This window comes from Pantherophis guttatus, chromosome 6, assembly GCF_059756535.1.
Source record: "Pantherophis guttatus breed Tessera chromosome 6, ASM5975653v1, whole genome shotgun sequence".
Lineage (NCBI taxonomy): Eukaryota > Metazoa > Chordata > Lepidosauria > Squamata > Colubridae > Pantherophis > Pantherophis guttatus.
In genome coordinates, this window is record NC_142068.1 from 3029636 (window position 1) to 3054839 (window position 25204).

Here is a 25204-nt window from a genome sequence, read left to right on the forward strand (position 1 = left end):
AGGGAGGGAGGGAGGAAGGAAGGAAAGAAGGAAGGAAGGAAAAAGAGAAAAAGAGGTAAAGAAAAGAAAGAAAAAAAGGAAGAAAAAAAGAAAAGGAATAAGGAAAGAAAGAGTGAGAAAGAAGGAAGGAAGGGAATGGAGAGAAGGAAAGAAATAGAGTAAAAAAAAAAAGATTGAAAGAAAAAGGGAGAAAAAGAATGAAAGAGAAAGAAAGGAGAAAGCATGAAAGAAAAAGAGAAAGAAAGAAAGGATGAAAGAGAAATAAAAAAAGAAAGGAGAACATGAAAGAAAGAGAGAAAGAAAAAAAAAAGAGAAAACCACAGCCTGCCTTTTGTCTTTCAGAGCCCTTGTACGACCCGGTGAATGAAGAAGAGCCTCCCCTGGCCATCAGCCTCAAGCAGCTTTGCCTGAAAAAGAAATCTGGGTCTGGGGTCCGAGGAGGCCTGCAGGTTCCCAAGCCCTCCGCCTGCGTCTCGGGCACCAAGGTGGGCGAGAGACTGCTCCTGCCCCGCTCCAAAGGGGGCGGCCCCCCCGTGAATGAGGTGACCCTCATAGACTTTGGGGACGAGCTCCTTCCCCCCAGCCCGTCTCCCGTCGGGGACTTCTGCGCCCCCTCCTTGGCTCGCTTGGCCATGGAGGCCTTCTCCTTGTTGGACAAGACCCCTCCTCAGAGCCCCACCCAAGCGCTGCCCCGCCCCTTGCACCCTACGCCCATCGTGGACTGGGACGCCCGGCCCCTTCCTCCCCCACCGGCCTACGACGACGTGGCTCAAGACGAAGAAGACTTCGAGGTCTGCTCCATCAACAGCGCCGAAGAGCTAGTGGGGCGTACGCGGGGGAGCAGACCCTGGGGCAAGGGGGAGGTCAACGGCAGCTTCGCCCCCGAAGGAGACCATCCCGCTCTCCCCTTGGACGACAACCTCTTCCTGCCCCCCAAGGAGAGCAAGCAACCCAGCCCGGCTCAAACCACCGAAATTTTCCAGGAACTCCAGCAGGAATGCATGAAGCACCTCAACGTCCCCTTGGGAGGACCTTCCGTGGCCACCATCCCTAGTCCAGGAGAGGACAAGCCGCAGATCCCTCCTCGCGTGCCCATCCTGCCCCTCCCTTTCCGCAGGAACGAGCACGGCCGCTGGTCTGGAGACCTCTCCCCGGCTTCTGGAGGGGAGGAAGCCCGTCCTCCTCAGATCCCTCCGCGAGATCGGTTGTCCCAACCGGGATCCAGAACTCCCAGTCCGAGGGCCCTCCAAGGCGGATCTCCCCAGCCGAGAACCAATCTCTGCTCCCCGCTTTCCTTGGGGGCCTTCCTGTCCACCTCCCCCGGGAAGCATCCCATGCCCACCACCCAGAGTTTCGCCTTGGACCCTAAGTATGCCACCCCTAAGGTCATCCAGGCCCAGGGGAAGGAAAGCGCCAAGGGACCCTGCATCCTGCCCATCGTGAAGGACGGACGGAAAGTCAGTAACACCCACTACTATCTCCTCCCCGAGCGTCCGCCTTACCTGGACAAATACGAGAAGTTCTTCAAGGAGACGAAGAGCCAGGAAGACACCGTGGCGCCCAGCCGAGTGGTCACCACGGCGACGGTGCGGCCCATGATCCAGCAGCCGCCGGACTACAAGGCCAACTTCTCGTCCAACAACAGCAATAGCACCATCAAGGCCATCTGCGGCCTCCAGAAAATCATCTATGATGGTTCGGAAGGACCCCGAAGCTCGGAGAAGATTCGGCTGGTGAGTGATGCTTTCGGCCAGAGCCCCCTCACGGAAGCTGGATGAGCAGACCAGGTTGACATGTGGGGAGGGTCCTTGGTGCTTCCTGAGCTGGGTGGTTTTCTTGCAGACGTTTTATGACCCGACTAGGAAACATTATCAGTGCTAGAAGGAAGGGGGGGTTCTCTCTGCTTATATACAATATAACCCCACTTCCTTCTAGCCCTGATGGTGTAATCTAGTTGGGTAATGAAACGTTTGCAAGAAAAGTTCCAGGCTCAGAGCACCAAGGATCCCACGGTGGTCCTCCTCCTCCTCCTCCTCCTCCTCCACAAACCCCATTCATTTCTAGCCCTGATGGTATAATCTAGTTGGGTAATGAAATGTCTGCAAGAAAAGTTCTAAGCTCAGAGCACCAAGGATCCCTCATTTCAACCCTTGAGTTACAAATATATTTTCTCCTATATTGGAGCTTGACCCGTGACCTGCTTGTCCCTAAGTGTCCCTTGGGGCTTCTCCTTCGGAAGTCCCTGCCCAGGTCACAAATCCCCAGGCACGGTCCCCACAATCCATCCTACAGGACGGAGGGAGAGGGTCAGTTTCAAAGAGCTCGTAGTCCAGTTAAAACAGAGCTATGATGGGTGGTTCTCACGCAGGTTGCCTGGACTTACGACAGCAGGTAGTCCTCGACTTACGACAGCAATTGAGTCCGAAATGAACGTGAAAATTGGTTCAGTGAGTTTTGCTCCGTTTTACAACAGTTGTTAAGTGAATCACCAGTCGTTAAGTGAATCTGTCTTCCCCATGGGCTTCGCTCGTCAGAAAGTTGCAAAAGGGGATTGCATGACTCCAGGATACCGCAATACAGGCTGTCCTCCGCCTCGGCAGTTTTGATGGCTGCTACCCCGCCTCTGGAAAAGGAGCTTTCCTGGATCAGTCAGGGGCTTTGCGATGCCCCTGAGACTGTCAGGATGTGCTCCTCACTACCGCAGTCAAAACTAGATTGCGGGGTCCGAGATGGACCGGTCCCATGGCGGGGCTATCGGCAGGGATTTCTGGAGCGCAGAAATCCCCTGTTCGTTTCACTGTGGCGTCAGCTTCCAGTCCTCCGTCAGCTTCCGGTCCTCATTTTACAACCTTTCTTGCCATGGTCGTTAAGTGAATCGCTGCACTTGAATAACCTGGTTGCTAAGTGAGTCTGGCTTCCCCACTGACCTTTGCTCGTCAGAAGGTCGCAAAAGGGGATCACGTGACCCCGGGACTCCCCAACCGTCATAAGTATGAACCAGTTGTCACACATCCGAATGTAAATCACGCGACCGTGGGGATGCTGCAATGGTCATAAGTGTGAAAAATGGTCTTCAATCACTTTTTTTTCCAGTGCCGTTGTAACTTTGAACGGTCACTAAATGAACTGTTGTAAGTCGAGGCCTCCCTGCAGTGGCAGAAGGGAGTTTAGTTATTTTATTTATAAAATTTACATGCTGACTATCTCCTTGTCAGCGACTCGGGGTGACTTTGAAAGCAAAAAAACAACGAAAAGTTAAATATTAAAAATTACGCAGCTAGAACAGAACAGAGCAGACATAGAATAGAACGAATAGAATTACAGAAGAGAATAAAATAGAATAGAATAGAATTACAGAATAGAATTAGAATTAGAGAATAGAATAAAATTACTGAATAGAATTAGAATTAGAATTACAGAATAGAATAGAATAGAAGAATAGAATAGAATAGAATAGAATAGAATAGAATAGAATAGAATAGAATAGAATAGAAAATATGGAATGGAAGAGAAGAGAATAGGATTTTATTGTCACTTTGAATGTACCCTAATCGGCATACATTAAAAATGAAATTTCGTCGCATCCAGCTCTCGAAAGGGTCACCACCTCCCATATAACACTACATAAACATGACAAGATAAATACAAAATTATGCATATGCCCACATATATGACACAGAGAAACAACACAGACTAGTTCAAATGTTTCCCTGTACACGGTGAGAGAAACGAATCTTGCGAGTTTGCCAGACGGCTGGCCCAGGGAACAAAGTTGTTCTGGAACCTGGTAAAAGTCCTGCTAGAAATATTCCGAAACCCGAAACACAGAGACTGTGAAGTGGGTGTGTGGGGTCTCTAACATTGCTTTGAGCTCTAAGCTCATAGCGCTTATAAGCAGCATCCTGAATGACGGGAAGGGAGCTTCCTATAATCTTCTCCACTGTCCTCACCACTCTCTGTAGGGACTTTCTATCTGAGGTGCTGCTCCCACCAAACCAAACGGGGATGCAGTTTGTTAAAAACGCTCTCCATCGCGCATCTGTAAAAAGTGGCCAGGACAGAAGGAGAAAGAGGTGCTTTCCTCATCCGACATAGGAAATGCAGGCGCTGGTTTCCACGCTTCCTTAAGGATGACGTGTGGAGAGACTCGTTCAGATTGTCAGTTATCTGCACCCCCAGATACTTAATATTGGACATCTGCCTAGACAACAGGGAGTTGTGACTCCGACTCCTGAGCCCGTCCTCATGGAGGAAGAGGACTCAGAAGGTGAGGGGGAGGAACTGGCAAGGCCTCCCTCTCCAGGACCCTCCTCTCTGGCAATGCCTCAGGTTCCATCCGAAGGCCAGGAGGAACAGCCTGGGATGGGCCAGGAGGAAGGCATTTCGGAGCACCCATTGATAGAGTGATAATGATGAATCCTGGCTTGATCCCAGGCAGCGTCGGAGGGAGAAGCGTGCGCAGCAAAGGAAGAGGCGTGGGAGGGCCAGGGATTGAGCTGAGTCACTGAGCCACGCCCCACAAGGGATAAAAGGGGGCATGATTGCTCGGCAGGCTCTGTGACGGATAAAAGTTTAAACTCTAAAGAGTCACATTGTGAATCCTGCACTTCGGCTCAGATATATTTTGGACTAAACTCTTGTGGATAATTTGTCGCTCTGGAAACGGACTGCAGATAAGGCCTCTCCTGCTTTTTGGGAGTACTAATTGGACTGGGCAGGCGTTTTACAGTTAGCTGCCAGAACTCTTGTCTGCCAGGAATTCTGGTCTGTTTATACAATAAAGTATTGGCAGGCGTGTTTGCATTTGTCTGTGTGAGGACGGGGGACAGAACAGGAGTTTTATTTTATTTATTAAATTTATCTGCTGATCATCTCACTGTCACTCGAGTAGTTGGCTTGCAGCATCATAAGAGCAAAAATAACTAAACCTTAGAAGAACCGGAATTAAATAAATTAGGAACCAGAATACAACAGGGTGGAGGTTGGGACCTTCTTCCGAGTTACACAACTGTCGCACAATTGCATCATCTTTTGCTCCTATTGCAGGTCCAGGACACGGTACACGGTGTCACCACCGAAGAGAGTAAAGCCGCCCTGCAGAATCACAGCTGGAACGTGCAAAAGGCTGTCCAGTATCTGAAGGTAAAAACATCTGCAAGGGAGCATTTCTCCTCCTGGCACGAGGAAGAGGAGTGGGATTTGGGGGTGGGAGTGGGTGGACCCGGCCCAGAACGAATTCAGTTGGAAACCAAAGAAGCAATGGGTGGAAAGTAATCAAGGAGAGAAGCAACTTAGAACTAAGGAGAAATTTCTTGACAAAACAATTAATCAGTGGAACAACTTCCCTCCAGAAGTTGTGAATGCCCCAATACTGGAAGTTTTTAAGAAGAGGTTGGATAACCATTTGTCTGAGGTGGTGTAGGGTTTCCTACCTGGGCAGGAGGTTGGACTAGAAGACCTCCAAAGTCCCTTCCAACTCTTGTTGTTCTGTTCTGTTCTGTTCTGTTCTGTTCTGTTCTGTTCTATTCTATTCTATTCTATTTATTCTACTCTACTCTACTCTACTCTACTCTACTCTACTCTACTCTACTAGATTCTATTCTATTCCATCCCATTCTATTCTATTTTACTCTACTCTACTAGATTCTACAGTATTCTGTTCTATTCTATTCTATTATACTAATCTCTATTCCATTCCATTCCATTCAACGCTACTCTACTCTACTAGATTCTGTTCTGTTCTGTTCTATTCTATTCTATTCTATTCTATTCTATTCTATTCTATTCTATTCTATTCTATTAATCTCTATTCCATTCCACTCTACTCTACTCTACTCTACTCTACTCGATTCTACAGTATTCTGTTCTATTCTATTATACTAATCTCTATTCCATTCTATTCCATTCCATTCTATTCTAGTTGCTCTTCTCTGCACTTTTTCCCAAAGTCTCAACATCTTTTTTTGTAACCTGGTTGACCGCTCTACCTGTCATTTTTATAATGCTCTGATCTCTCTCACTTCTCACCTTTTTTTGCAGGTTGAGCAGCTCTTCTGCCTGGGACTGAAGACGCGACTGGAATGTCACAAAGTTCTGGAGATGTTCAACTGGAACTTGGAGCAGGCCAGTTCTCACCTGCTGGACCCCTACAATGCTTCCCAACTCAAGTAAGAGTAACCATAAGGCACGGCCGGGGACGTTCTCTTCCGGAAGGGAAGTTTTGCCAAAAATCTGGGAAGGATTTGAGCCTCTCAGATTGACCTACAAGTCTGGTTTTTTTTCCAGGCAGCCTTCCCATCCAGGTACTGGTATTCCTTGACTTACAGCAGTCTGTTTTAGTGACCGAAGTTACAACAGCACTGGAAAAAGGGACTTACGACCGTTTTTCACACTTAACGACCGTTGCAGCATCCTTGCAATCACATGATCAAAATTCAGATGCCTGCTAACAGGATCATATTTACGATGGTTTGCACAGTCCCGGGGCCAGGGGTGGGACCCGTTTTGCGACCTTCTGACGAGCCAAGTCCATGAGGAAGCCAGCTTCACTTAACAAACTGTGTTAAACTAATTGAACAAGTGCGGTGATTCAATTACCAGTTGTGGCAAGAAAGGATTGCCCAATGGGGCAAAACACATTTAACTGTCTTGCTTTGCAACCGAAATGTGGGGTTCCATTGTAGTCATAAATTATGAGCCGAGGTGGCGCAGTGGTTAGAGTGCAGTACTGCAGCTACTTCAGCTGACTGCTCGTTCAGCAGATCAGCGGATCAAATCTCACCAGCTCAAGGTTGACTCAGCCTTCCATCCTTCCGAGGTGGGTAAAATGAGGACCCAGATTGTTGGGGGGCAATAGGCTATTTAGTATACTGTCTTTGGTGTAAGCCGCCCAGAGTCCTCGGAGAGTGGGCGGCATAGAAATATGACTAATAAATAAATAAATAAATAAATAAATTGAGGATTACCTGCAGTCGCTGGCTCTGATCCTGTTTGGCTTTTCTTGAGATCAACCAAATTTACCAATTAATAGAGTGGGAAGGGACCTTGGAGGTCATCTAATCCAACCCCTCTCCCTCAAGCAGGAGACGCTACACCATTTCTGACAGATGGCAGTCCCGTCTCTTCTTGAAAGCTTCCAGTGATGAAGCTCCCACAACTTCTGAAGGCAACTTCTCTTCCATGGGTTGATGGTTCTCACTGTCAGGAAATTCCTCCTCATTTCTAGGTTGAATCCTTGGTCAGTTTCCATCCATTATTCCTTTTCTAGCCTTCAGGGGCTTCCGAGAATAGCTGGACCCCCTTCCTCCTCTCTGTGGCAGCCCCACAAATATTGGAAGATGCTCTCCTGTCTCCCCTGGTCCTTTTCTCCACTAGACTAGCCAGGCCCAGTTCCTGCAACCATTCATCGTATGTTTTATTCCCCTTTAATTATCTTAGTTGCTCTTCTCTGCAGTTTTTCTAGAGTCTCAACGTCTTTTTTATAATGTGGTGACCAAAACTGGATGCAGTACTCTAGGTGTAGTCTTACTAAGGCTTTATAGAGTGGTATTAGTACTTCCCTTGATCTTGATTGTATCCCTATTTAGACAACCAAAGATTGTGTTAGCTTTTTTGGCTGCCGCCACACACCGTTAGTTCATATTTAACTGGTTGTCCACTAAGACTCCAAGATCCGTCTCACAGTTCCTGCTATTATACCTGGTTTCCCCCAGTTTATATGTCTACTTTTGGTTTTTCTTGCCTAAGTGTAGGACTTCACTTTGCTTTTCTCTACACTGGATTTCATTCTGTTAGATATTGAAGTGCTCTGAAATCAATTTATTTCCTGGTTGAAAGGTACAATACAGATATTCCTGAATTTACGACCACAGTTCGACCACGATTTTCCTAGCTAAGCAAGGTGGTTGCCGAGTGACTCACAGCTCATTTTATGTGGTCGTTAAGCGAATCCAGTGTCCCCCCCGCCCCCTTTAACCTTGCTTGTCAGAAGCCAGGTAAGAAGGTTGCAAAATGACGATCGCATGAGCCCGGGATGCTGCAACCATCATCATTACATGCTGGCTAATGAGCGCCTGGACTTTTGATCACGAGATTGTGAGGCTGCTGCAGTGGTCATAAGTGTGAGGATCGATACGTCCACTTTCTTTTTTTTTTTTTTTTTTAGTGCCGTTGTAACTTCAAACCACCGCTGAACGAAAGGTTGTAAGTCGAGAACGGCCTAATCAGGAAGCACTTGTGGAGGCCGGCACGGGCTTGCCCGCATTCCTAATTAAAGGAATCTTTGTTCACTTCAGTGGGTTTGTCGTGTTTGGGGAGCTGGGTCAGAAAACCAGGTCAGTGGCAGATTTTACGTCTGGATGTATACGGTGTGTAACCTGGGTATATATCAATGGTGAAATGTAAAATTTGTTACTACCGGTTCTGTGGGCGTGGCTTGGTAGTGATGGGTAATATGACCGAGTGGGCATGGCCAACTTTTTTTTTTAACTTTTAAAACTTTTTAAAAAATGCTTTTAAAGCCTCTGACGATCCCAGCTGACTTGCCTGATCGGCAGAGGCTTTTTTTTTTTACTTTTAAAAGCATTTTTTCGGCCAAAGAGGTTGTAGAAAAAATGCTTTTAAAAATAAAATAAAAAGCCTCTGATGATTGCGCGGCTCATCTGGGCATGGGGGTGGGGAGGGGTTTTTCCTACCGGTTCTCCGAACCACCCGCCTCCATCGCTACCGGATCGGGCGATCCAGTCCGAACCGGGAGCATTTCACCCCTGATATATATATATATATATATATATTGAGTATGATCAGTCTGGAGAAAAGAAGGACTAGGGGAGACATGATAGCAGTCTTCCAGCATTTGAGGGACTGCCCCAAAGAAGAGGGGGGGATCAACTTATTTTCCAAGGCATCAGAAGGCAGGACAAGAAACAATGGATGGAAAGCAATCAAGGAGAGAAGCAACCTGGAATTATGGAGAAACTTCTTAACAGTGGGGACGATTAACCAGTGGAACAGCTTGCCACCAGAAGTTGTGAATGCTCCAACACTGGAAGTTTTTAAAGAAGAGATCGGACAGCCATTTGTCTGAAAACAGTTTAGGTTTCCTGCTTGAGCTGTGGGTTGGACTAGAAGACCTCCAAGGGCCCTTCCGACTGTGGTTTTTTGTAATCAGTTTTTATTTTATTTTATAACATACAAAAATTCCAATTTCAATTGGAACACTGTGTTGTCTGGGTTGGGTACAAATCAATTTAGGAAATAATGATCAAAGTGCTTACAACCATGTTCATTGCATTAATATCAATTATATTAATATCAGTAATATTAATAGCAATAATAATCATAATATTTGTTTAACCAAGTTAACATACCTTCCGTATATCACTGGTCCTTCCATATATTTCTCTGTTTCTAGTTCCTGTTTTTGCCAGCTAGCCTTTGATAAAATAAGTCCCCAAAAATATTCAGTTTCTTTCTTCTTTTAATGACCCCCATAATCCCTTGCGGGGCAGAGTCTTGGCAACTGAATGGAGATAAGTGCTTACTTGGCCGGATGCCCTTCCTGTCGCCAGAGCGGAGTTTTTGTTCAGTAGATATTGTCAGGGTTCCAAGTAATAAATCCAGTTCAAGCAAAACCCCAAGACAATTGAATTCCACAAAGATTACTTTTATTGGAAAATACCATATTGGCACATATGAGGTGAAAACCGACTCTGAGAACTCCCGTGGTTTTCACCTTATTAAAAAAGTAAAAGATTTTCTGCTTTCTCAAAACAATCTGTCACACGGTCCAATCCCCGTGCAGTCCGACAACCGGGTGGCATCACTCCCGTCTTTTTCCGACCATGTGTGAGAATGTCCTTGGTTCCCAAGAGAAAGTATTTTGTTTTGGCTACAAAAATCCCTCTTATCTCATCCCTCCTCTCTGACCCTCAGCTCCAGTGTGGCAACACCGAAGCAGACAAAAATGGCTTTGGTCAGTCCAGCTTCAGAGTTGACAGGTGGCTCCCCCCTCAAACGAAAAGGGCTCTCATTTTGCCCGGAGAGAGAAATATCTGCCTCTACCTAGGATCAAACTCACAGCCTCATGATTGTGAGGCGAGAGCTCCACCTCTAGGCCACTGCACCACTCCCCCCCCCCCCAGTCTCTTATACTCCTGTGAATTAGGGGAGGGTCTCTGCCTGAGCAACCTCCAACCCTTACCTTGCTTTATGGGACTAAAAAAATGTTTCAGCCCTTTTGGATGAGCCTAGTTTACTTAGTCAGTTTGTGGATTCCGTGCATTGTGCGAACTTGGAAATGATGTAAATTCAACAAGCATGTAAAATACAGCCAGTCCTTGACTTAACAACCATTCGTTTAGTGACTGTTTTGAAGTTACAAGAGCATTGAAAACAGGGTGGATAAAAATGGATGATTTTTTTTAAAAAAAATGGATTTTTTTTAAATCAGATTTTTCTTTAATTTAAATCGGATTTTTTTTATTTTTATTAAATGTTTTAATAAAATGCTTTTGGAGTAAAAACCTATCTAAAGATAGTTTTCTGTTTAAAATACATTAATAATTTGGTTTATGCAGCATGAAATGGAACTTAGTTAGGTAGCATGAGGCTGTATATTCTGCAGTATTGGGATTGACAGTGAGTCAACAGCGAGTCAGAGGAGGAGCCGCTGCGGGACAGAGATGACAGTTGCTCTTTAAAAATTAAGATTTAAATCAAGCCTTTTTACTAGTGATTTACTAGTGTTAAGGAATTCGCAGAGTAACCCTTGAGTAGCAAGGGTGTGCACATTAAAGCGATTGAGAGTAGTTACGAATAAACACAGCCAACACACAGATACACTGAGTTGTGTTTACTTTCAGGAAATAGTAATAAGGCACAGTCCAATAAACAGTCCAGGTCATACACATATAAAGCAGTAGATAGTAAAACAAAATAGTCCAGGGATAATCCAATAACAAAGTCTTCTTACCAGTCATCATAGTCATACACAATAATCAGTTCTTCTGTATTTGCAAACAGTAGCAAAACACAGCAAACAGCAAAGAGGAACAAAGAGAAACAAACCAGGTTTCTAGCTCCCTCTTAAGGACATTGGCTACAGAGCTAACCAATCAGGACACAGTATGATGCAATACAGCAGTCTTAATGCTATAATGATGGTTTATATATTGCCAACCCAACAAGTTAGGTAATAGTCATGTCCTAACAACTAGTACAATGACAATAAAGTTATTTATTTATTTATTTAAATCATGATTTAAATCGACTTGATTTAAATCAAATCCACCCTGATTGAAGCACCATTTTTCACACTTAACGACCGTTGCAGCATCCCCACGGTCACATGATCAAAATTCAGAGGCTTGGCAACTGGCATGTACTTGTGGCGGTTGCAGTGTTCCTTTTGCAACCTTCTGACAAGCAAAGTCAAGGGGGAAACCAGATTCACTTAATCACTAAATAATCATTAAATTATTATTATTTAATAATAATAAAAATAAACTGTGTCACTAACTTAACAACTGCACTGATTCACTTCACTGTGGCGAGAAAGGTCGTAAAATGGGGCAAAACTCACTTAACAACTATCTCGCTTAGCCACGGAAATTTTGGGTTCACTTGTAAGTCGTAAGCAGAGGACTTGCCTCTATTTTAGTGGCTTCATTCAGCACATTGGATGAATGTAGTTTGCTTAGTTGGTTTGTGGATCCAGTGTGAACCTGGAAAAGAGGCAAATTCTATAAACAGGTAAAATGTGCCCTTCTCCCTTCTTTTTCACTGACTTTTTTCCCCTGTAGATATATTCCTAACTGCTTGCTTTTGGGAGGGAGGGAGGGAGGGAGGGAGGATAGAGAGAGAAATAAAGAAGAAAGGGAGAAACAGAGAAAGAGAAAAAAGAAAGAAAGAGGAAGAAAAGAAAAGAGGGAGAAAGAAAGGAAGAAAGAAAGAAAGAGAAAGAAAGAAAGTGGAGGGAGAGAGGGAGGGAGGGAAGGAAAACAAAAAAGAAAAGGAGGGAGGAAAGAAAGAAAGATGGAAGAAAGAAAGAACAAAAAAGGGAAGGAAAAGGAAGAAAGGAGAAAGGAAAGAAAAAAAAGAAAGGAAGGAGGGAAGGAAGAGAAAAAGAAAAAAGGGAGGAAAGAAAGATGAAAGAAAGAAAGAACAAAAGGGAAGGAAGGAAGGAGAAAGGAAAGGAAAAAAAAGAAAGATAAAGAAAGAAAGAAAATGTAATTTAATTTAATTTAATTTTTTCATGCTTTTCGTCCTTCCAGGCGGTGAATAGTATTTGTCTACTCAAGGAATTGACCCTTGGAGGAAGGCCCGGAATTGGTGACTGTCTTCCAACCCTATTGGACCAAGAGATGCTTTTGAGGCCGTGGATGATGGATCCCAGAGAAGCCACCCTGTAGCTAGGACTGCTGTGAAACAGCCAGCAGGGTCCCGCCGCCTCCCGCCTCCCTCTCAGCCGGTGACTGTACCCCTCTCCTCTCTCGCAGAGGCAGGCTGAGTGGCTTGTGTTCTCCTGCTTCGGCTATTATTCTCGCTGCTGGATTCCTTTTGTAAAGAGAAGTGTTAACATTAATATATAAATACTCTGTTCTATTTTGGAGAAAAAGGATGAGTTTCCACCCTTCACATTCGTCTCCGGGGAAGGGGTGGGGCAGGGGGACGTTGAGGCACATGGGGCTAGCGAGCCCCTAAGGGGGAGGCCAGTGACATGACATGAGGTAATGGTATGTGAGAAAGACCTGTTGTGACCTCGGCTTCCTGAGTCATTAAAACACACGACTAGTCACAAAAACCTCTTTTATTGCAACAGCTGTGAACTACATTCATTCACAGCTGAGTCCCAATTAGTTGCAAAAAGTCCTTTGAGATAATCACCCACCTTTATCTCCCTTGACACGCTGCCAAAGACCTACTTGGCAAAGCCACACGGAGTCCAGAATCAAACAGAGATGCCGACTGGGAACAGAATTAACAACGTTGCTTTCCTGCAAAGGGCCCACGTGCCTTTGCTCCTCTTTTAAGCCTTATGGGAGAGGCCAATCATCTCCAGGCCTTACTCCCAAGTCGTCCCTTTTGCTTTAAGGACTGTTCATGCCTTCTGGCAGCTCTGCACATGCGCGCACTAGGAACAGGCTCCTCCTGTTCCTCTGCCTCTCTGCTGTCCGACTCTGGAGGCTCCAGAGTCCGTGCATCACTCCCAGATGGCCCTTTCTCTGCCTCTGACGCAGAGCCCTCGTCCAAGCCTTCCCCAGACTCCAGGACTGGCCCATGTTCCTCCCCAGCCTCCTCACTCTCTGACTCCGCTGCCAGCTCCGCAGGCTGCTGGCAGACCACAACAAGACCTTGGGGGATGGAGGAAGAGATGTTGCCAAGAGAACAGTCAGATAAGAGATTGCTGAGCCCTCAGCTGCATAATGGCAGACAAAGAGGCCCAGAAGAGACTATTCCTATCAGTAATAGCATAATAAGAGTTGGAAGGGACCTTCTAGTCCAACCCCTGTTCGAGCAGGAGATACTACACCACCCCATTTCTGACAGATGGCTGTCCCATCTCTTCTTGAAAGCCTCCAGTGATGGAGCGCTCACAACTTCTGGAGCCAACCTCCGAGGTTCCACTGATTAATTGTTCTAATTGTTATGAAATTTCTCCTTTCTTACAGGTTGATCACTTTCCATCCGTTGCTTCTTGTCCTGCCTTCAGGTGCTTTGGAGGATAGGTGGACCCCTCCTCTTCTTTGTGGCAGCCCCTCAAATATCGAAACTGCCACAAAGAAGAGAGGGTCAACTTATTTTCCAAAGCACCTGAAGGCAAGACGGGAAAAGAACGGATGGAAACTAATCTGGGAGAGAGACAGGGCAGTAGCTGTTTACCCGTTTCTCAATATGCGCATCACTAGACTTCTATTTATTAAGATCGCTTTTTAAACTCCCTTCGGTCCTTTGAATTTAAGCATCGTGAAAGATTTTGTGTGTGCTGTTGCGCTATCGCGCCAGTGAGGCCCCAGTATGACTGGGCCAGTAATGCCATTGCTCAAATGACCACACACCAGGGGTGAAATGCTCCCGGTTTGGACCGGATCGCCCGATCGGGTAGCGATGGAGGCAGGTGGTTCGGAGAACCGGTAGCAAAAATCCCTGTGCGCCTCCCCCATGCCCAGCTGAGCCACGCAATCAACAGAGGCTTTTTTTAATTTATTTTTAAAAGCATTTTTTCTACAACCTCTTCGGCTGAAAAAATGCTTTTAAAAGTTTAAAAAAAAGCCTCTGATGATCGCACGGCTCACCTGGGATCGTCAAAGGCTTTTAAAAGCATTTTTTCTACCACCTCTTCAGAGGTGGTAGAAAAAAATGCCTTTAAAAGCCTCTGACGATCCAAGCTGAGTTGCCTGATCGGCAGAGGCTTTTAAAAGAAAAAAAGCCTCTGATGATCAGGCAACTCAGCTGGGATCGTCGGAGCCTTTTGAAAGCATTTTTTTACATTTTACATTTTTTTACCTCTTCGCCGAAGAGGTTGTAGAAAAAATGGTTTTTAAAGCCTCTGATGATCCCAGCTGAGTTGCCTGATCGGCAAAGGTTTTTTTTCTTTTAAATGCCTCTGACGATCCAAGCTGAGTTGCCTAATCGGCAGAGGTTTTTTTTCTTTTAAAAGCCTCTGACGATCCCAGCTGAGTTGCCTGATCGGCAGAGGCTTTTTTTCTTTTAAATGTCTCTGACGATCCCAGCTGAGTTGCCTAATCGGCAGAGGCTTTTTTTCTTTTAAATGTCTCTGACGATCCCAGCTGAGTTGCCTAATCGGCAGAGGCTTTTTTTCTTTTAAATGTCTCTGACGATCCCAGCTGAGTTGCCTGATCGGCAGAGGTTTTTTTTCTTTTAAAAGCCTCTGACGATCCAAGCTGAGTTGCCTAATCGGCAGAGGCTTTTTTTCTTTTAAATGTCTCTGACGATCCCAGCTGAGTTGCCTAATCGGCAGAGGCTTTTTTTCTTTTAAATGTCTCTGACGATCCCAGCTGAGTTGCCTGATCGGCAGAGGTTTTTTTTCTTTTAAAAGCCTCTGACGATCCCAGCTGAGTTGCCTGATCGGCAGAGGCTTTTTTTCTTTTAAAAGCCTCTGACGATCCCAGCTGAGTTGCCTGATCGGCAGAGGCTTTTAAAAGAAAAAAAGCCTCTGATGATCAGGCAACTCAGCTGGGATCGTCGGAGCCTTTTGAAAGCATTTTTTTACATTTTACATTTTTTTACCTCTTCGCCGAAGAGGTTGTAGAAAAAATGGTTTTTAAAGCCTCTGATGATCCCAGCTGAGTTGCCTGATCGGCAAAGGTTTTTTTTCTTTTAAATGCCTCTGACGATCCAAGCTGAGTTGCCTAATCGGCAGAGGTTTTTTTTCTTTTAAAAGCCTCTGACGATCCCAGCTGAGTTGCCTGATCGGCAGAGGCTTTTTTTCTTTTAAATGTCTCTGACGATCCCAGCTGAGTTGCCTAATCGGCAGAGGCTTTTTTTCTTTTAAATGTCTCTGACGATCCCAGCTGAGTTGCCTAATCGGCAGAGGCTTTTTTTCTTTTAAATGTCTCTGACGATCCCAGCTGAGTTGCCTGATCGGCAGAGGTTTTTTTTCTTTTAAAAGCCTCTGACGATCCAAGCTGAGTTGCCTAATCGGCACAGGCTTTTTTTCTTTTAAATGTCTCTGACGATCCCAGCTGAGTTGCCTAATCGGCAGAGGCTTTTTTTCTTTTAAATGTCTCTGACGATCCCAGCTGAGTTGCCTGATCGGCAGAGGTTTTTTTTCTTTTAAAAGCCTCTGACGATCCCAGCTGAGTTGCCTGATCGGCAGAGGATTTTTTTCTTTTAAAAGCCTCTGACGATCCCAGCTGAGTTGCCTAATCAGCAGAGGTTTTTTTTCTTTTAAATGTCTCTGACGATCCCAGCTGAGTTGCCTGATCGGCAGAGGCTTTTTTTCTTTTAAATGTCTCTGACGATCCCAGCTGAGTTGCCTGATCGGCAGAGGCTTTTAAAAGAAAAAAAGCCTCTGACCAGGCAACTCAACTGGGATCATCAGAGCCTTTTGAAAGCATTTTTTTACAACCTCTTTTTTTTAATGGCCACGCCCACCCAGTCACATTACCCCACCCCCCCCAAGCCACGCCCACAGTAACAAATTTTAGATTTCACCACTGCCACGCACGCATTTCACAAATGAAACTGTGTGTCACAAGGAGAGAGTGATGGAATCACCTGGAATATTCCATCCAGTTTTGATCACCACGTTACAAAAAAGATGTTGAGACACTTTGGAGAAAGTGCGAAGAAAAGGAACTAAGGGGATTAAAGGCCTGGAGACTAAAAGATCGCAGGATTTGGGTTTGGCTAGTCTAGAGAAAAGGAGGACGGGGGTGACATGAGAGCAGTCTTCCAGTATTTGAGGGGGTGCCCCAAAGAAGAGGGGGCGTCAACCTATTCTCCAAAGAACCAGAAGGCAGGAGAAGAAGCAACAGATGGAAACTCATCAAGGAGAGAAGCAACCTAGAATTGAAGGAGAAACTTCCTAACAGTGAAGACAATTAACCAGTGGAACAACTTGCCACCAGAAGTTGTGGGTGCTCCATCACTGGAGGTCTTTAAGATGAGAGTAGGGGTTGGACTAGAAGACCTCCAGGGTCTCTTTCTGGCTCTATTCTGATTGATTAAATAGAATTACAGAGTTGGAAGAGACATTGGAGGCCTTCTAATCCAACCCTCTGCTCAAGCAGGAAACCCTATTCCAGACAAATCATTGTCCAACCCCTTAAAACCTTCCAGTGTTGGAGCATTCACAACTTCTGGTGGCAAGCTGTTCCACTGGTTAATTGTCATCACTGTCAGGAAATTTCTCCTTAGTTCTAGGTTGCTTCTCTCCTTGCTTAGTTTCCATTCATTGCTTCTTGTCCTGCCTTCAGGGGCTTTGGAGAATAGCTTGACTCCCTCTTCTTTGGGGCAGCCCCTTAAATATTGGGCGACTGCTCTCATATCCCCCCTAATCCTTTTCTTTTGGAGTAGGTGGCACTAACCAACAAGTGGCATTTGCACAACATGCAAACGGATTAAAAAAACAAACCAAGATGAGTCCTAACCAAGTTTAGCACGATGGATCGTTGTTAAATATTTATCAATGTACCGCTTTGCTCAAATAAGGAATACAGAGGTAATACAGGTAATCCTTGCATTTCAGCTATTCGTTTAGTGACTGTTCAAAGTTTCAACAGCACGGGGAAAAGGGGGACTTACAGCTGGTCCTCGCACTTAACGACCGTCACAACATCGCTATGCTCACATGATCAACATTGGGCCGCTCGGGAACTAGCATGTACCGGTTGACCATGTGAGTCACTTAAAGGGGGGCGAGCTTAGGAGACCTCAGTCTAAGACCGTGTTTCTCAACCTTGGTAGCTTGAAGATGGGTGGACTTCAACTCCCAGAATCCCCCAGCCAGCAGCGCTGGCTGGGGGATTCTGGGAGTTGAAGTCTATCCATCTTCAAGCTACCAAGGTTGAGAAACACTGATCTAAGAGACGGAAGATGCCTATATTTCCAAGTTTGCTTGTTTGTAAATTGGATTCTACAGTTCTAATGTGGCTCCATCCAGAAATGGTATTCAGCCGGTTCGGACAATTTTCCCAAACTGGTAGCACAAATCATGGGTGGACCTGCCCTTCCCCCCCCCACCCCCAGCTCTATGCCATCCTATTTAGGCACATTTTTGAGGCTGGGCACATGTGGAAGGCACACGGGCCAGCAAAGCACATGCGCAAAAAGCCGGGTGCGTGCCTGGACGCGCAGGCGCATTTGCGAACTGGTCGGGAAAAGTAAGTGAATTGCACCCCAGCTCCGTCCCACTTTCCGATGGATTCTCAAAATGGCTGATTACAGATTAACAGAATCTGTCGCCCGAGTCGGTAGTAAAAAAACGCTTTTAAAAGGTTTAAAAAAAAAAAAAAGGCTCCGACGATCAGCTGAGTGACACGCGATCGTCGGAACTTTTTAAAAAACTTTTTTAAAAGCATTTTTAACTACTGGTTGCAGAGAACCGGTAGTAAAAAAAATGCTTAAAAAGTTTTTTTTAAAAAAAGTTCCGATGATCTTGTGTCGCTCAGCTGATCGTCGGAGCCTTTTTTTTTTTTTTTTTACATTTTTTACTATGGGTTTAGGCGAACCAGCCCAAACCAGTAGCATTTCACCCTCTGCCACCCACCCACTCGCTCAAACAGACCCTGCACCATTTTTGACAGATGGCAGCCCAGTTCTCTTCTTGAAAGCTTCCAGAGATGATGAAGGCCTCGTAGGTAGTAGAACATGCAACCTTCTCGCTCTTCACGGGATGAAACTCAAAAAAGATGCGTTTTATATTTCATAATAATTGGCCCACAGATGCTCAGAGCTGCGCGGACTTCTTTGGAAAGCTCAGTTGGTGGCAGTGATGGGATTCAGCCGGTTCGCACCACTTCGGGAGAACCGGTTGTTAACTTTCTGAGCAGTTTGTTGAACTGGCTGTTGGAAGAAACCATTAGGGCAGAGAACCGGTTGCTAAATTATTTGAATCCCACCACTGGTTGGTGGCCTTTTGTTGAGTCAACAGGTTGGGCACTGTGACATCACCAACTTTCCTGGAGGCTGGAATGTGGGTCACCTGTGTGGCCTTGGACTCCAGAGTCCTGGGATTTGAGCCAGGAGGGACCAGGGGTGTCTTTGCCATTATTATTTCTGGAGCGAGGGAACTTCTGGCCTTGTTCATTTGAACTCCGGATCCAGTCGAGCTTTTTGCAAAGATAAAGCTTCAAAGCCTGACGTTCGTTCCGCTTTTCCAACCTGGCTTCTGAAAGAGACTTCTCCAAATTTGGTTGAGCAGGTAAGGTGCCCTTCGTGGGCCTTGTTGCTCTCTGATGTTTCATGAGAGAACAGCGGCCTAGAGAACAGTCAGATAAGAGATCGCTGAGCCCTCAGCTGCATAATGGCAGGCAAAGAGGCCCAGAAGGGACTACTCCTATCAGTAATGGCGTAATAAGAGTTGGAAGGGACCTTAGAGGTCATCCAGTCTAACCCCTTGCTCAAGCAGGAAATCCTATATCAGTGTTGGCGGACTTTATAGGCACTCCGTGGTGAAACACAGGTGTGCCACAAACCGGAAGAGCAGCTGCCCAGTGGCATGTGCATGCCGGACAGCTGCTTTTCCCATTTCCGGCCCACACATGCGCGCCGGCCACCTGGTCTTCCGGTTTCTGGCATCCATGCGTGCGCAAAAACCAGCTGGCCAGTGGGCATACATGGGCCGGAAACTTAAGATCATCTTCCCAGCACGCCAGCGGCTGTTCTGGTTTCTGGCACTCCCGCATGTGTGACGACCAGCTGGCTGGTGTGCCAGAACCCGGAAGAGCAACGGGGAACGGTTCGCGCGCCCGGAGAGATGACTCTGCGTGCCACTTCTGGCACGCGTGCCATAGGTTCGCCATCACAGCCCTGTATCATTCCAGACAAATGGTTGTCAAATCTCTTCTCAAAAACGATGTGCTAAACGGAGGAGGGAGAGGAGGGGATGGGTCCTTGGTGCTCTCTGAGCTTGCTGGTTCTGCAGACGTTTCATGACCCAACTAGGTAACATCATCAGTGCTAAAGTTCTAAAAAGATGTCTTTTCTTCCCTTGAGAAGAGAAAAAAGAAGATAAAGGCAGATTTGGAATAGGCTGGTTTTGAGTTTGTCCTCACCAGGTCCAAATGTGGTCCATGATGCCCCAGGAAAAGAGCCAAATGACAGGACAGGTGTCACAATGAATGGCAACTCAGCAGTCTTGCAAGAAATCAGAAATTCAAAAGGCTTGGAGTTCCCCATTGTTCTGGAATGTTACCAGTTAAAGGTGTTTGGAGGTGAGCACTTGGAGGGGTGGGGGGTGGGGACAGACGGTGAGAATGTGCCCCCCCCCAGAGTTGAAAGAGCCTGCACTAAGCACATCCAGAGTTGAAAGTTGAAAATCAACCGTTACAACTGTCCTGAATTATCGATTTGCATCAGCCGAGCGGAAGGAAAAAAGGGAGAAAGGAAAGAAGAAGAAAAAGAAGGAAGACAGAAAAAGGAAGGGAGGAAAAGGAAGAAGACAGAAAAAGAAGGAAGAAGACGGAAAAGGAAGGAAGAAGACAAAAAGGAAGGAAGGAAGAAAAAGGAAGACAGAAAAGGAAGGAAAAAAGAAGACAGAAAAAGGAAGGAGAAAGTCAGGGAGGGAGGAAAAGAAGGAAAGAGAAAGGAAAGAAGGGAAGAAGAGGGAGAAGAAGAAAAAAGAAAAAGAAAGGAAAAAAGGAAGGAAGGAAAAAGAAAGAAAGAGAAAGAAAGAAAGAAAGAAAGAAAGAAAGAAAGAAAGAAAGAAAGAAAGAAAGATGCAGTCAGGGTTCCTGACTGTTCTAGATTGAAATGGGCCTGGAACTACTGGTGGAAATTTAAGCCACGTTAAGCCATTTTCTGAATCCTGCATCCGGGCTCACGCAAGTTGCTAAGCCACACAAATAAGCGCACCAAAATTCACGCAAACCAAACTTATGCTGAAGACATGCATCTACTGGACCCCGTTGTGTGAAGGCAGCATTGTGCGTGTGAGGGCCCATCCGAGATCCCGGAAATCAACCATCGAGGAAAGAAATCACAAAGGAAGAGAAGATTTTTGACGCTTGGAGCAGTGTTGGCCATTTTAAGATAGGTGGACTTCAACTCCCAGAATTCCCCAGCCAGCATGGCTGGCTGGGGAATTCTGGGAGTTGAAGTCCACAGGTCTTAAAAGTGGAATGGTTGGTGAATTATGAATCTTTAAACTGAGCTTGTTAAGCGTATGAGGTGAACAAATGAATGTTTCTCCCCCAGCAACAGCTTCTGGCGCATAAGAAGCCACAGGATGTTCGAACAATCTTCGTCTTCCAGAGAATTCAAGAATTCCAACGTAGGAAAGGAGAGCAGTGGGAGCTGCTACTCCAGGCATGCTGGTAAATCGGGGGTCTTTGAGGGTTGGGTTGGGGGGGAGAACGGGAGGGTGACATCATTGCATTGCACCTCAAGGAAACCTTTGGGGGGGGGGACTGTGGTTTCCATAGCTCGTTTTTATGACGTTGCGATAAATCTTAACACCGCACATTGTCTCAAGACGGCGACATATGTGCAAAATTCATTGAAAATTGATGTTTGGACACTTTAATAATTTTGTCAGATTTGAATCTAAGATTCTTAGAACCGAGTTTTTCAACTTTGGACACTTTTCATACGAGTGGATTCCTCAGTCATTATAGTTTACTTACTCTCTTGTAATCCCTTCCTCTGCGATTTCTCCACTTTAGGTGGTAAGATTAAAAAAAAAGCAGGCACAGCTGGCTGTGGAATTCTGGGAGTTGAAGTCCACCCGTCTTAAAAGTGGCTCCAGGTTAAGAAACAGTGATATAACTGAAGCTGCAGAGAACAGTCTGCCTGGAACCCTCCCCGACACACAAAAACACACAATATGTTGAAATGAGCACCATTCACATTAGTGAAAACCTCCACTTAAACCCAAACCGGGTTTAAGACTAAACAAACTTAATGTCCTTGCGGCCACTGCTGCAAATTTTTAACAGATTAAATTAAATAAAAGAGTATTTGGGGCAAAGGAAGTTTTTAAAAAAGTCAAAAGAGAGCAGTGGCAAACCCCACTTACTCATGATACAAGAAGAAGGGCAGAGTTTTGATTTAACACTATTTTTATTTTTTATTTTTTTTTATTTTTTTTTAATTTGATTTATATGCCGCCCTTCTCCGGAGACTCAGGGTGGCTTACAATGCGTTAAGCAATAGCCTTCATCCTTTTGTATATTTATACAAAGTCAGCTTATTACCCCCACAATCTGGGTCCTCATTTTACCTACCTTAGAAAGGATGGAAGGCTTGAGCCTGGTGAGATTTGAACTTGCAGTAATTGCAGGCAGCTGGTCTTAATAACAGGGTGCTTTAGACCACTGTACTACCAAGGCTCACTGTTCGCCTGCAGACACTCCTTAAATCAGTATTTGCTAATTTCAGGAACTTTTAAGATGTTTGGACTTCGGCTCCCAGAATTCCCCAGCCAGCATAGTTTACTTACTCTCTTGTAATCCCTTCCTCTGCAATCTCTCCATTTAAGGTGGTAAGAGGGGGGGGAAAGCAGGCACAGCTGGGTGGGGAATTCTGGGAGTTGAAGTCCACCTGTCTTAAAAGTGGCTCCAGGTTGAGAAACAGTGATACAATGGAAGCTGCAGAGAACAAACAGTCTGCCTGGAACCCTCCCCAACACACACAACAACACACAATATGTTGAGATGAGCACCACTCACATTAGTGAAATCCTTCACTGAGCACCGTGTGAAGTAGATGTCCTTAAAAGTCCACTCATCTTCACCCCTACATTTTCCCCTAGTTCAGGGACCCCACCCACCAGGATCCAGCCCAGCCTGTCTTCGGAAGGAGGAAGCAAGAGATGGACCCACCAAAGCCCAAGACTCCACCTTCTCCTACGGGAACTAGAGCGGAGGTTTCCAAATTTGGCAGCTTTAAGACTTGTGGACTTCAACTTCCAGGATTCCTCAGCCAGCCATTCATTCTGGGAGTTGAAGTCCACAAGGTCTTCAAGCGGGCAAGTCTGGAGATCCCTGTCCTAGGAGGACCTAGAGTCCTAGATTATGGTTTGCATTTGCTCCACCAGCATCTCCATCATTTAGGGCTCATGGTAGGGTCCATAAAGCTGTGGAAGATGCAGGCTGTAACTAGAGATGTTGAGGGCCTTCAACCCAACAGCTGGAACCTCCCCAAGGTTTTCATTTTTATTGATCTGGAGGGAAGGTGTCACCCAAGTTGGGTCAAAGCCCTGCCACCACTCTCTTCTAGATTCCCCAACTTCTGCATCTTCTCAAGCAAGTTTTAGTTCCGTGGATTCAGAGTACCACATCAAAGAGGCCGTGGGCCGGATGCGCGCTTTCCTCCATGAAAAATCTCAGGTGTGACTTTCTCTTCTTCTACCTGGACTGTCCCAAGGAAGATCTAGTCTGCTCTTAAATTCATTTATTTTCATTCAGGCCGTTGAATCTTCATCTTGTCAACTTGTAAGATGCGTGGGCTTCCACTCTCAGAATTCCCCAGTCAGCATAGGGAGGAAGGGAGGAGGGAGGGAGGGAGGGAAAAGAAGGAAGGGAAGGGACAGAAGGAAGGAAGGAAGGGAAGGGAGGAGGGGAGGGAGGAAGAGAGGAAGGAAGGAAATTAATGAAAAAGAAGGAAGATGATGAGAAGGAAAGGAAGGAAGATAAGAATGAGAAAAGAAAGGTAAAGAAGGAAGGATGTGAGGAAGGAAGGAATGAAAAGAAGGAAAAAAGGAATGAGGGGAGGGAGGGGAGGAAGGAGTGAGGGAGGGAGAGAGGAAGGAAGGAAATTAATGAAAAAGAAGGAAGATAAGAATGAGAAGAGAAAGGGAAGGAAGGAAGGATGTGAGGAAGGAAGGAAGGAAAAGGAAAAAAAGGAAGGAGAGGGAGGGGAGGGAGGGGAGGAAGGAGAGAGGGAGGGAGAGAGGAAGGAAGGAAATTAATGAAAAAGAAGGAAGATAAAAATGAGAAGAGAAAGGAAGGAAGATAAGAATGAGAAAAGAAAGGTAAGGAAGGAAGGATGTGAGCAAGGAAGGAAGGAAAAAAAGGAAAAAAAGGAAGGGGAGGGAGGGGAGGAAGAGAGGAAGGAAGGAAATTAATGAAAAAGAAGGTAAGATAATGAGAAGAGAAAGGAAGGAAGATAACAATGAGAAAAGAAAAGGAAGGAAAAGAAGGAAAAAGGGAGGGGAGGGAGGAGGGAGGGAGGGAGAGAGGAAGGAAGGAAGTTAAGAATGAGAAAAGGAACATAGGAAGAAGGGAGGGAGGGGAGGAAGGAAGGAAGACAAAGAGAAAAGAAAAGAAAGGAAAGAAAGAAAGAAAGAGAAAGAAAGAAGTTGAAGTCCATACATCTTAATGTTGACAGGGTTGAGAAAACAGGTAGTCCTTGACTTACAACAGTTCATTTAGTGCTGGAAGTTACAACGGCAGTGAAAAAAGTGACTTATGGCCATTTTTCACACTTAATGACAATTGCAGCCACCCCATGGTCATGTGACTTACCTTCCCCATGGTCATGTGACAATCGTACTTGTGACGATTGCCGTGTCCCAGAGTCACACGATTCACTTAACAGGCGGGGGAACTAACTTAACAATGGCAGGGAAGGTCGTAAAATGGGGCAAAGCTCACTTAGCAACTGTCTCATTTAGTCACAGGAATGTGAGGCCCAGTTGTGGTCGAGGGCTACCTGTAGTTCACTCGACGTTCAGTAAATGAGACCGTTGTAAACCAAGGAAGTCGAGGATCATTCTTGATCAAAGGTTCAACCTTCATCCAACGAGACCCCTTTCTCCTCCTCTCGTCAACACCATTCCTGTTTTCCTTGCCAAAATTGTATTTTTAACTTTTTGGGGGGTGGGGGGGCGAGGGGCTCCTTAGGATGTGCCGGAGACCTCCAAGTTCCTGGAATGTGTGGACCTGGTTACCGCCACGATGGACAGTGGGAAAGACGGCTTCCGAGACGAGTACTACAACGCCACGTTGCTGAGGGACATCCTCCGGGTGAGTGTCGTCGCCCCGCGCAAAGACCGGAAGCATGAAAATATTTGGGAAAAAGGGCCCTGAAGGAGTGGGGACCCCCACCCCCACCCCACAGCCCACCGCAGTCTGAGCAGGCTTGGCTAGAGATGCGCAGCCTGGTTGCGCAGGGGAAAACGGCTGTGGGAATGAGACGAAACGGGCAGGGAAATTAGAGCGACATTTCGCGGCAGGTCCCACAATGATCATTCATGCCTGTTTTGCGTTCCAATGAAATGGCCTTCCTTCCTTCCTTCGTTCTTTCCATTTTTCATTCTTATCTTCCTTTTCATTCTTATTTTCCTTCCTTCGTTTTTATTCTTTTTCTTCCTTCCTTTCTTTTTTCATTCTTGTCTTCCTTTCTTTTCATTCTTATTTTACTTCCTTCCTTCCATCTATACATCCATCCATCTTTTTTTCATTCTTATCTCCCTTCCTCTCTCCCTCCTTCCTACCTTCCTTTTCTCATTCTTATCTCCCTCCCTCCTTCCTTCCTTTTCTCACTTATCTTTCTTCCTTTCTCCTTCCCTCCCTCCTTC

At 45.8% G+C, this 25204-nt stretch overlaps 2 protein-coding genes across 13 annotated transcripts in view; both read left to right on the forward strand.

Annotated features, from left to right (window-relative positions):
- Window positions 1-12616, forward strand: part of TNK2 (tyrosine kinase non receptor 2) — a 111581-nt gene extending 98965 nt beyond the window's left edge. For all 10 annotated transcript variants that reach the window (XM_087871999.1, XM_087871997.1, XM_087871993.1 and 7 more), the window contains 4 exons: window positions 343-1733; window positions 5047-5142; window positions 6040-6167; window positions 12273-12616. In XM_087871999.1, the coding sequence (XP_087728125.1) occupies window positions 343-1733; window positions 5047-5142; window positions 6040-6167; window positions 12273-12279 (1622 nt within the window). In that variant the 3' untranslated portion in view covers window positions 12280-12616. The remainder of the gene's footprint in view (window positions 1-342; window positions 1734-5046; window positions 5143-6039; window positions 6168-12272) is intronic.
- Window positions 12617-18645: 6029 nt separating this feature from the next.
- The window catches only part of LOC117660026 (maestro heat-like repeat-containing protein family member 7), a 53161-nt gene continuing 46602 nt past the window's right edge, over window positions 18646-25204 (forward strand). For all 3 annotated transcript variants that reach the window (XR_015728409.1, XM_087872000.1, XM_087872001.1), the window contains exons 1-4: window positions 18646-18886; window positions 20881-20999; window positions 22903-23012; window positions 24528-24650. Coding sequence is in view for 2 of the 3 variants with exons in the window: in XM_087872000.1 (XP_087728126.1) it covers window positions 20912-20999; window positions 22903-23012; window positions 24528-24650 (321 nt within the window). In the remaining variant the exon portion in view is untranslated. The remainder of the gene's footprint in view (window positions 18887-20880; window positions 21000-22902; window positions 23013-24527; window positions 24651-25204) is intronic.